The 13,081-nt window shown below is 44.0% G+C and overlaps 1 protein-coding gene across 6 annotated transcripts in view; it reads right to left on the reverse strand.

The window, feature by feature from the left end:
* LOC142575097 (tyrosine-protein phosphatase non-receptor type 11-like) overlaps positions 1-13,081 on the reverse strand; it is a 251,453-nt gene that overhangs the window by 179,778 nt on the left and 58,594 nt on the right. For all 6 annotated transcript variants that reach the window (XM_075684088.1, XM_075684092.1, XM_075684089.1 and 3 more), the window contains exon 3: positions 11,287-11,481. In XM_075684088.1, coding sequence (XP_075540203.1) covers positions 11,287-11,481 — 195 coding nt within the window. The remainder of the gene's footprint in view (positions 1-11,286; positions 11,482-13,081) is intronic.

Raw genomic sequence — 13,081 nt, forward strand, 5'->3', positions numbered from 1 at the left:
ACAAATGCCAATCACAAACTGACAAAACTACAACACAATATCAATTCGCTGCCTCTACAAGTATCAACATAAAAGGCAAAGCTTTCAATATAAAGTTGCACAGAGCAGTGAGAGGCAGTCCATAACATTCAAGACTACTTTTTCATAGTTTCTTTTTAAAAACGAGGAGAGGGGCATGCAACCTGTAGGAGCAATGCAAGTGCTTTGACCAAACAGTCGCTCCAGTCCAAATATACCAAAAGGTGAACCCGACGTGGCATTCACATCCAGTTGCTGTCCTGACCTCCACATGCTTTTGGCAATCTCAATAGTACAGACACAGCTTCAAATATTTAAAATCACATGAACAGATGGATCACCTTGGATATGACATTGAAGTAGATCCCTTAACACTGGCTAGGGTCCATTCATGTGTTATAGTTGCATGCAGATGACATTGTCCCTTTGCAGCTGGACTTAAGTTGCTGCCTCAAGACTGTACACTTTTAACGCAATGGTGGTAAGGGCCCCATGTCACAGAAAATGTGGCGTCAGCGTCCAGCATCAACTGTTTCAGCAAAAATCATTTCGAACCACGCATACCCAACCACGCAGGCCGTCCATGTAGTGCAAGGAAGTTACTGAACTAATTGAATTTCTCAATGTAAGATACGCCAGAAAAATCGTAAAGTACGACTTACACACAACTTAAAGACATGATAGCGTCGTATTCTAATATGAATATACGAGAAAACATAATTCTGTTACGCGGAAACTCAAAACACAAACCCCTTTTCCAACGTTTCTACCATTCATAGAGTGGCCATGGCCTCCGAGATTTGCACGCGCTGGCACACACAAATCCCAAAGGCCATAAAGTGGTGCACCCGGTTCCTTGCAACACCTCCAGATGGCACTCGCATCGTGGCCCACTCAAGAGGCTGCGTTTTTACCAGAAAACTCGTCTTCGTGCATAGCGTTCGCCGTCAACGTTTCCTGGTAAACATTACGATTACATAAGCTGCAGTTGCCGGGAAGCGTGACAAGCAGTCGGGGATCTTTTAATGCTATTGCGTTCCACTTTTAAAGGCGAAGCTTAAGCATCCTCGAAAATTTTTTTTCATGCTTATCAAACAATGTTGCTCAAGCAGGGAAGCTGTAGACTGGCTTTTAAACTTCAACATCTTATTCTGAACAACTTTTTGATATCCTAGAAGTACAGCTGATAGAACAAATGTGTCAAATCACACTGCATGCATTTTTTGCTTTTAGTATGAGGGGCAATATGTTTTTCTTTCTTAAGAAAGTAATCCAGTGGTACATTTCTTTATGAGGAGAGTGAAACACATGACAATAGTTCTGAACAAACATAATGAATTGTGACAATGCAGTTGTACAAGCACTTTAAACCACCTGAGCTGTAACAAATACATATGTCTGAAATATATCCTAATTTTTGTACACATGCATTATAATGAATAATATGTACAGGCCGTCCAAGAACAAAAACACTACCACACTGTAGTATGTTATGGCTTACTGCAGTCCGTTACAAGCTATATCAAATTAATATATAACCTTGTGTTTGTTTGTACGTTTTTCACTTTTTTTTGCAGCATAGACTGCTTATACTATACATATGCCATGTTGGTCATGTAAACATATGTGTTATTCTATGCTTACACATGAAAAGCAGCACTGGGGAACAGTTGAGCCATGATCTGTCCAAATTGCTCTGTATATATGCCTTACAGTAGTAAAGAGTTCGACGAAAGTTCGTCAGGCCAGGTAACATGATGAAGAAATTGCGGCCACTGACCAAGTCAAGGTGAAAAAAACAACACACAGAGACGTTTCGGGACCCGTACGGGTTCCTTGATCACACAAAAGCGGGAAAAGCCGCAAGTCGTTTTTATGCCAAAATGTGACGTAGGGAACGGGTGTAGTTGGAAGGAAGATTTTCATCAGTCCTGTTGCTACTGTTGTCAGTAGTTTGAATAAAAGATTCTAACAAGAGTCGTGTCATCGAATTCTTTTCCTTAGCTATTATAGCAGCGTTTTCCCAATCGATGCGGTGACTGCGATAATCGGCGTGTTCGGCAAGGGCTTTCGAGACTTTTTTCTTGTTGGCGACGTCCCTTTGGTGCTCTTTTAATTTTCTCATGAATTTGCCGGTTTCACCGATGTAGCTGCAGCTGCAGTCTGCGCATGGTACCTTGTATATGACACCGGGATAATTCTTTAGCGTGATCAAGGAACCCGTACGGGTCCCGAAACGTCTCTGTGTGTTGTTTTTTCACCTTGACTTGGTCAGTGTCCGCAATTTCTTCATGCCTTACAGTGTGTCAAAAGAAAAAAAAGTCCTTTTGGAGACAACTATTTACCAAAGCAACCAGTGGAGGGCTTGCAAGGAGTGGCGCTATTCCACTCATAGATAGGTGACAATAGGTGACCTCCTTACGGGTGTCACGGGCTTTATTACTTGGGTGCTGACATGTAAAAGTTTTCAACATTCACTATGTGCTGGTTGCACGACATAGTGTTTCACACACAAGCACTACCGTGTTGCCATTGGGCCTTGTCATATGGGATAAATTCTTGTGCCAAGGATCTTGGATGCTACAGAAAGAAATGCAACAGGGACAAGACTGCTCTCATCCAAAGTCTGCTGTGGGCTCAGTGGTTTTTGAAGACTTGCAACAAATTTGATGCGTTCTGCCTTCCTTTGTCCTCATCCAAAAAAAGTAGCACTGGATTACTTTCTTAAGGGATAAAAATGCATCACCAACTAGCCCCGCATCATGTTTTGTTAGGTGCACTATGTTTTGGTCACCAACGCACACAGTGCAGGCACTGCAAGGAGTGGCGCTATTCCACTCATTCTGCAGACAGGTGAGAATAATTTCATCTTAATTGCAGCTGCAACTTATAAAGGCTATTTCTGGCTTTTATGTGTCTCGTACTATTCTTTGGGTCATGCTATGTATGAAACAGTATACTCTTTCAAATGAACCAACTCACAAAAGCTACCTCGATTAGTTCAGCATGCTCTATCACTTTGTCTTTACATTTAAACTGACACATTAATAAGCAGATGCTTATTACCTGTTAGTCAATTAGTAGCATAATAAGTATATGTTAAGCTGCTTATGCTAACAGTACTGCACTAGTTGCCTTTGAGCATCACCCACTTTTCTAAACGTATGGCATGGGTAAGCTGCCATGCCCAGCAAAGTACCCTCTTTCTCCATGTTCCAATGCTACACGTGAATTGTGAAAATAAAATGCATGCCATTATTATTATTATCATAATCATTATTTGTTTTGAAAACATACATACACTAGACAGGAAAGGGAAAGCAAGGAGCATGCTGGCCACCCGAAGGAGCACAATACCTGTTGCCAACCAAGGTCAAACAAGTTGAATCAAGTCAGAACTTCCAGCTTAACTTTTTTAAAGCACACCTCCTACTATGTTACAGAAAACCATAACTATCTTGACTCGGGTGGCAAAATTGGTCAGTAAACATCAGAGTGAGCAAAGTGACAGCAGCAGCGACACAATGTTAAAATGCTGTTTCATCATTGCGCAGATCCTTGGATGCATCATTGAGCCTGTTTTATTGGAGTGTACGCCATGTGACATCATCTTCGCATGTTTCCCAGTTGATTCATTGTTCTACGAGCTACACGAGAAGCCCATCACTGCATCGCTCGACTGCCCTATCGCCCCTGTGTGTGATAGTTCTGGCATGCTCGGGAAATCAAAGACCTGCCTGCGGGTTCCATGGAACTCTGGTACTTGTGCGCACACCATGAATATCTGGAGCGATACCCCCACATCACCATTCAAGGGTCTAAAAGCGGTGCTTAAGGCTTCGCTCGTCAATAGGCAAAGTGACAACGACGGCGAAACTATGTTAAAACGCTGTTTTTTCATTGTGCAGGTATGTTATTTCGAAAATTCTCTATGCTTGAAATCCGATAATTGATCACTGCTGCTGTTTCTTTGCCCACAAGACGCAGCTGATTTATGCTTGAATGCCTTGTATTGTATCAGTTGCCTTTTGTTGAGTGGAGACGTGGAGCTGAATCCTGGTCTCCCCAAAGTTGATCCTTCAAAAAAGCTTGGCGATTCATCGAAAAGTAATGATTCTAGTAACAGTTAAATAAATAAAAACAGAATCATGACATCATTTCACTTGAACCTCGCCGTTGCATCGCACTTCTCTGTTTGTTCCACAAGTACGTTCATGGTAATAGGCTGTCTCCGCTTCCTCTCGAAAGGCCTTTGCGCATGTCAGAACGCCTCCATAACAATTTCAGTTACTTGGGCATCTTCGGTCACACATTAACCTTCAACAGCTCTGCGCTTCCATGTGCCATTTCTCTGTTGAACGATTTGCCCGACACTATCGCTTCCATAACAAACCATGATTCCTTCCGCAACCAAGTCAGCAGTCATCTTTCAATAACACCCTTTTAATCTGTTCACTAACTTATTGCTTTTCATTGCTATTTCTCAGCTGCATCGTGGTTTGTACTGCGCATCAATTACATTTTTAATGTGCTGTATCTCTTGTGTTTGAATGCTTTATAGTAGAAATGTACAAGTACCACTTGCTACATAATATGTTCACTAGCTCATATAGTACTGTTTCTTTTGATACCCTCCCTTACGTCATGCTCCTACGGGGGCCTGTAAGGTCATTGTAAATAAATAAATAAAAACAGTTCTTCTAAACACTCTTTGTGCTCCACAATGACCATTCAACATTCGGCTACTGCAGCATGTTCAACCGAAAATGATGACATTGTCACTATGCTTACTGACGTTCTTGAATGACAAGAACTGATGGCTGAGGACCTTGCCAAAATTAAGTCATTCCAAGATTATGTAAACTCGCGTTTTGATGCGCTAGAAAACTGTAGCAGTACTTGAATCGCCTACAACAGGCCAGAAGGTTGATGCCAATGTTTCCGATCTGCTCCAATCTGAGGTTAAAACACTGACGAACTGTGGCCAGTTGGTTGCCAAGAATGACGACCTTGATAATCAATAATCGGCTGCAGCTAAACCTTCTGAGTCACTACATTCCACTTCTGACTGATTGCCTCGTAATTCCAATTTTAACCTTTCAATTTTAAACTTCAATGCCAGGAGCATAACTAACAAGTTTGGAGACTTTTTGTCTTCTGCGCACTCGCCTGATGTGGTTGGTATCAGAGAGACTTGGCTGCATGATAATACACTAGGCTGAGTTCACTCCTCCTGGCTATGTTGCTGTTCGCGCAGATCGGCGTCACTCTAAAGGTGGCGGCGTGGCATTGCTTTTTCGGTTGGATCTCAAGTTTTCACAATTGTCACCACCAGGTGACATAGAATCAGTCTGGTGTAAACTTTATCTAGACAAAGCACATGTTGTGATAAGCGTCGTTTACCATCCACCAAGCTCCTGTGTAGATCATGTTAACTTTTAGTAGCTATATTAACGAGCAGCAGCTAAATACGGGTAACCTCATTTGCATGGGTGATTTTAATGCCCCCAGCATTCATTGACCTACTTTACCACTTCTGAAAGAGATTTCCATAAATAGAGAACTAGCTGCCTTTTCTCTTTTATTCGACCTTGTCCAGATTACCAAAAAACCTACGCGATGCGATGCTCCGCTCGATTTGGTTTTTGTTAGCTCTAACATTGTTGCAAAGGGTTACAGAAGTGATGTCATTGAGGGAATTTCTGATCACCAGGCCATTCTTGTCTCCTTAAATTTCTTGGTCACTAAGCAGAATTTTGTTTTCTCCACATTTCCCAATTTTAATCACGCTGATGATCTTTCAATAATAGACAGTCTGATGGTTTTGAAGAACTTGCTGCACTAAGTTCTACTTGTGATGTTAACGCATTGGTAACTTATTTCGAATGCTTGGTTAAAAAAAGTATTCAGTGTTTTATTCCTTCCAAAACAAAGAAGAAAAATGTGAAAATTCCCTGGATGACGCGAGATATATTACATCTGACACGTTGTGTAAAAAGACTAAGGTGTAAGAGGCGCTCAAACAATCAGGCAGCCATGATGAGTTTCATTAAAGCATAAGAGGAGCTTAGACTGACAATTAACTGCGCTAAGGATTTCTTCTTCCATGTGCAGCTGCAGGACCTACTAAAAACCAACCCACGTAAATTTTGGTCGTCCGTTTTGCCACATGATACGACGGCTACTTCTATGGTGATTAACCATGATTCCCTCAATGATCCATTTCATATATCAAACACATTTAATGAAAATTTCCATTTCATTTTCACTAGTGACGTCATCCAACCAGACACCATTGCTCATAGTGCCGTATCCATTAATTACATCAACATTACCGACGGTGTGTTGAACTTAATATTGAAACTCGATATTAAAAAGTCTGCTGGGCCAGATGGCATTCCGAACTTGTTTTTGGTACGGTACTCATTATGGACCTGTCGCTACCTCACAGTCATATTTCGCAAGTCCCTGGCATCCTCTACAGTAAGTACCCTCATCCTCGAAAATGGCTCAAGTTCTTCCTTTATTCAAGACCGGTGACAAACACATTTTATCTAATTACAGTTGAACCCAGCTATATCGAACTTGCAAAAACATGCCTATCAGTTCGATATAGGGCATAATTCGATATAAGCCTGCTAAAGAATTGGATGTCATAAAAGCACGTACCATTTATAAAATCGCTTCATTGGTTAAACTAGCTTAGCTTTGCATAAAATAGCCCTGTATTTTCTTCTGCTTGGCCAATCTCGCTGCCTGTGACGTAGGCACTTGGCTACATTGTCTAAAGAGTCGGAGCAGCTGAGGCTGCAGCCTTCCGCACCAACCACTTCGGAGGACATGGGCAAAGGACCGTCGCTGCTTTCCTCACTGTGCCCAATTTCACTTGTGTTGGGTACGATGGCGGCAATGTAGTCTTCGTTTTCGGGCTCCCCCGTGGTTGCAACACGATCATTTGCACTCCCGAACTCGTCCACCGTTGATTCGTCAACAGCTTCCGGAACTTCTGACAGCTCGCTCCAAACTTCAGCAACACAGGCAACGGCTTCATCGCGTTCATCAGAATTTAAGAGTCATCAATGGGCACGTGGAAGCCAGAACGTTTGAAGCAATTTCGGATGAACCACTTGTACGCAGCTGTGTGTACGTGTCGGGCGCCACAGGCACCGGGTCTCGAGTTTGTCCGCTTTAGCCTTAATCTCCCCGTTACTTTTCAAGATCGTGCAGAGAGTGCTCCTCGGAATCTTGCACACTGCAGGGACATCCGACTTCTCACCGCGTTCAACCCAATATATGATTTCAAGCTTCACGGCGAAAGGCAAATTCTGTCGCTTCATCATGACAACACTGCGGGAGAAGGCCCACAAGGCACAAACACAATGAACCAGAAAAGAAGCGAGACAACTCGCACTTGTGCCATCTTGCACGATGAAGGCACAAGAGCCTCTGATTGGCTGTCCGAGCAAGCGCTGCGGGTGGGCCAAGACCATTTTTTGCAGGGGGGTGTCGACGGCTCGCTCGACGTAGCGCGGTCACAGTAGGGAGAGTGGTTGGATCGAGCCGCGCCACCGGGTTTCCTCGCCGCCGCGAGGGAAATCCATCTTCTGGAGGCACTTTTGTGCTGCTTATCATTGGATATATCGGGAGCCACTGCTATTTCTGTTCGATGTAAGTGTAATTTCTGCTATATATACTCATTGTGACTATACCCTGTTCAGAAATTGTTCGATATACAGAACAATGCTATGTAAACGGGTTCTACATTGACACGTGTACTTATCTTTATCGGGCAACCACGTTTCGCCGCCTAACAAATGTAATCGCACAGCGTGGGACACGCCTGTATGTATCCGAAGTTTCTGGAAAGTCATCGATGCTTCTATCCGCTGTCTGTTGTCGCCGAACCTTATGTTATCTGATTTCATCACCTGACGCGAATGGTGTAGAACTTTGTGGAAGGCACGCGGGTCCGAACGATTAGTCTGGAACATTCGACGACTGCCGTATAAAAGCGGACGCGCTTGACCCGCTGATCAGATTTTCGACGATCGCCGACCGTGTTCGCCGCTATCGTTGTGTTATAAGTGTAGCCTGTTTTTGTGGGCACAGGTTCGCCCAATAAAAGTTAGTTTTGTCTTTCACAGTATTATCACTGTGTTCTTCAACGTCACCACCACGTGACAATATAGTCAGGTTCAACTGTATAGACCAATTTCTATAACATTTCATTTGTGTAAAATGTTAGAGCATATTATTTACAAAGGCATTATGGAATACCTTGAGTCACATAAATTACTAAATAATTTTCTAATTTTAGCTCTTGGCGTGCTACCTGGCAAATCACAATAAACATCCATAAAACCGTTATGAGTTTCACCAAAAGAACAAAGCCTTCCACTTTTACTTGAGTCACGGCTTCAGACATGGGTTCAGCACATTAACACAGCTAAGTGAATTTGCACATGACATTTGTATTAACCTCGACATGGGCAACCAAACTGACGCAATCTTCATTGACTTTTCAAAGGCATTTGATACAGTGATTCATTTGAAATTGATGTATAAACTTGACGCCATCTTTAATAATCCCCGCCTACTCAGTTGGATTTCTAGTTTTCTTTCCGATCAATCTCAATTTGTGTCCTTTAACAGACCTAATTCCAGGGTGACGGAGGTGCCCTCAGGAGTGCCACAAACAAGGTTTCGTGCCGGGACCATTGCTTTTCTTATCTTTATAAATGATTTGCCTCGTCACATAACCTCAAAATATGTTTGTATGCTGATGACTGTGTATTATATCATAAAATTTCCTGCTTTGATGACCATTTACAGCTTCAAAAAATAATTTTCTAATTTTAGCTCTTGGCGTGCTACCTGGCAAATGACAATAAACATCTATAAAACCGTTCTTATGAATTTCACTCAAAAAACAAAGCCTTCCACTTTTACTTACCAAGTTAATAATACTCCAGTTCAGAGCGTAAGTGAACACAAATACCTTGGTCTTGTTTTCACACCCAGCATGTCTTGGTCGAAGCACATAGATTTAATAACCTCAAATGCATTGAAAAAGTTAGGCTATCTGTGCCGCACATTGACCACAGCCCTAAGGGATACTAAACTATTGATGTATAAATCGCTAATCTGGCCTATACTAGAATATGCTTCACCCATCTGGAATCCGCACAAACAGTGCGAAATTAATCAGATTGAGGCCATTCAAAAGAAAGCGGTCCGCTTAATATGCCATAGGTACGATAGGGATTTTTCAGGTCGTACAGCGCTTTCATCCCTAGGCTTACAACCACTCCCAGACCGCCAACGCATGGAATCCACTGAAGTTTTTGCATTGCATTATTAACTCCTCTTGCCCTATATCTTCAGATAACTACCTAACTCCTGCAAAACCACTTCATACTTGCAGTCACCATCACCTAAACATCGCACCTTATTTTGCCCGTATGGTCACTTTTAAACACAGTTTATTTCCCTGTGTAATCGAATACTGGAATTCTTTGCCTGGTCCTACTCGTTCTCTTCCTTTAAACTTATTCTTGGTGGCCATTGAATAGTTTTGGTTTGTATTGGTTTGTATTGTGCGTATTGCCTGTATTATTTATTATTTGTCATTGCTCTGCCTTTCACACTGTTACGTTTCGCCTACGACGCGCAGTATAGCCGGCGCGGATGCAGCGGACGCCGGGGCTTCGTTCAAAGCGGCGGACATTTTGGCCCGTTCGGCGCCGCCGTTACGCCTCCCCGCCAAGCGCGTCCAGGCATGTTCCAATGCCACGTGTCTTCATGTGTGCGTGTGTGTGTGTGCATGTTGGTGCCCACGCTTGTCAAAGCGCGGCAGCCGGGGAGAGGAGCTCCCCCAACTGTGAAGCGAGGAGGTCTGACCGGCGCCGGCCCGGCGGATGCGTCACCTTCTAGTCTCAACGTGCCCGAGCATCGCCATCACGTGGCCTCATCCCGAGGCGTTCCTTCTTCCCCTCGACTCCGAGAGTATAAGAGCAGCTGCTCCCAGACGCCAAGAGAGGCTCCGATTTCTTCTGTTGAGTAACGTGCTCTCCCGTCTCTCCACTTCAGTCGACCTGACCGGCCGCTCTTCTGCGATGCTAGAATAAACAAGTTGTTCTGTTAGAAGTCGACTCATGCTTTGCCGGGACCTTCGGATGCTTCCAGTTGTGCCCCAGGCCGCCAGGCCAACGCTACCCTTGGGGCTTGCAACCCGATTGCAACAACGGGTGTCAGCGCTGAGACCCCAACAACACCCACTCCTGCAATAGCCTGATTGGGCTGCAGTTTGTACAAATAAAAAGAAAGCATTGTTGTGGTAAAGCACACTGCCTGTCATTTTGTATGCTATGTGTGCATAACTCGTCGAACAGTGCAACACACATCATTACCAGCAACTGAAGCTCAATATTAATCGTTTGGTTGTTTACAAAATAATGAAAGTTTATTAAAGCCCACTTCATATCCAAACTATGACCGCAAGGTCAAACTTGTGGTCCAGGCTAGGGTATGCTTGTAGTACTACACGGCGTCTTGCAATGGCACAAGAGGGCAGTGCAGGTGTAATGAGGGTTTCTTTACTGCACAAGGTTTTGAGCACCAACCCCACCTTTCTTGCAAAGAGAACCTGTTTCTTGTAAAATTGTAGAAGTTTGTAAACATAACAAAAAATTCAGGAGGGTTAGCAGGTGCGTAGATGCTCTATGGAAAGCCTCGAAGGCTATGCATCTCTCATGTTGTAATTTGATGTGTGAGTGAAGCTGAGAATTGCAATAGTATTTCTTTTGGCAGGTGTACGCAAGACTAATCTCACCAAAATTATAAAAGCACTGAGCTGTAATGAAAACATGTGTCTGGGTGTTTTTTATTAGTGGGAAAAGATGGGCTTGGGCTTTTACTGTGTCTTTACTCTAGTGCAGGAAGGAAATTTAGATCAAAAGAGTCTCCATTTGTCACTCTGGAAACTCAAAGAGCCAAAGAGTCAACTAAACATAGCAAAAAAGCGAGCAAACAAAATGTTCTAAGGAGGTACAGAAACGCATCCATGCAAGCAAGCTCAATTTATATTTCACCACTACAGAGCAGTACCGTTGTGCTGAAAAGTGGGACAATATGTCCCACTTTCCAACAAATGGCTTTGCAAAAGAGAAAGGTAGCACACAGAAAGTAACAAGTGTGAGTGACAAGTGCAGGAACAATCTATAAGCTTATCCTTCACATGCAAAGGGGCCATACAGCATCGCCACGCACCTCTCAGTGGTGGGGTCAGCACAGATGAGAGGGTACTTGAGTTCAATGATTTCGCCATTGCGTTCCTTAAGTTGGTCCTGGTTCTCCATGTAGTACTGGACCAGTTCAGCCAAGGTGGCAAAGTTTTCGCCACCATAAAGGTCATAGTAGTCACCCGTGTTGCGAATCTTGATGTGAGTGACCACACCATTCCTCCTGCACAGAACAATGGGACCAAACATTTGATGGTTCAGCTTTTTCCGTGACAAAATGCATTAACAAGTAGTGGCAAGTGCTCTACAGCCAAAAAGCACAGCTAGGCACTAACTCTCTGTTGCCTATCGCATGGCAGGCTTGACAGCTGCCTTCTTGCCACATCCTGCAAAACAGCTTAAGAGCACGTCTGTCGTAAAGTACACACCGTGCAAAGCAGGCATGCACCGCGAGCTGTCTGGGATGCAGGCACAACAACATGATTCAGAACCATGTCAGCTGGGCTCTTCGTCCCCCAAATGCCTTTATATGGAAGTACAGCTTGCTCAAACTCCGGCCCAAACTGGCTAAAACTGAAAAGCCATTCTGGATAAGTGGAAGCAAGTCGGAAGGCAGTACAATGCCAACCTGAAGAAGTATGCAAAAAAGCCCTCATGTGGTTTTGTATCCCTCAAGTATCAAGCTCACATTTCCGGCGAGCTGCATGTGCTGTGTCCGAACTCTTCCTCTTCACATACAACCCCGTTTAAGAGCGTGCGCACCATCGACCAACAGTGGCTTAATAGGCTAACGTGCTGGTCTCGCAACCCATAGTTCCTGGGGTCCAATCCCCGGCCCGTAATTTTATTTTCAGGTTATTGTTTATTTATTTATTGCCTTTATCGGAAATTTTCACTCACAGCCAACAGACGCCAAATATGTCGACACCGGATTTTCTGTGGCCCTGCGAGAAACAAAAACAAATAGCCATCTTGACGGCTCAGGCTGACGAGCACGCCAGTGGAACTCGACTCAGTACTTTTCCGGTGATCGTAGGTGTAGCAACAGAGAGGCGTAGCTGCGGAGTTATTATAAAATTTTGCCTTTATGGTGTATTGCATTACGCATGATTCAGTGAACTTCTGAACTAATAATTTCTGGCGTCTGACTTTTCAGAACAACGATACGATTAAGAGACATGGCCCAGTGGCGGACTCCGGATTAACTTTGAACCCGTGGGGTTCTGGCATTTCACCCCCATCAAAATGTCGCCGCCAAGGCCAGAGATCGAACCCGTGTCCTTGTGCTTAGCAGTCATCATCATCATCATCAGCCTGATTACGCCCACTGCAGGGCCAAGGCCTCTCCCATACTTCTCCAACTACCCCGGTCAAGTACTAATTGTGGCCATGTTGTCCCTGCAAACGTCTTGATGGCATTCGCCCACCTAAGTTTCTGCCGCCCCCTGCCTACGCTTCCCTTCCCTCGGAATCCAGTCCGTAACCCTTAATGACCATCGGTTATCTTCCCTCCTCATTACATGTCCAGCCCATGCCCCCCCCCCCCCCCCCAATTTCTTTTCCTTGATTTCAACTAAGATGTCATTTACCCGCGTTTGTTCCCTCACCCAATCTGCTCTTTTGTTATCCCTTAACGTTACACCCATCATTCTTCTTTCCATAGCTCGTTGCGTCGTCCTCAATTTCAGCAGAACCCTTTTCGTAAGCCTCCAGGTTTCTGCCCCATACGTGAGTACTGGTAACACACAGCTGTTATACACTTTTCTCTTGAGGGATAGTGGCAACCTGCTGTTCATGATTTGAGAATGCCTGCCAAACGCACC

The sequence above is a fragment of the Dermacentor variabilis genome, chromosome 3, assembly GCF_050947875.1.
Source record: "Dermacentor variabilis isolate Ectoservices chromosome 3, ASM5094787v1, whole genome shotgun sequence".
Lineage (NCBI taxonomy): Eukaryota > Metazoa > Arthropoda > Arachnida > Ixodida > Ixodidae > Dermacentor > Dermacentor variabilis.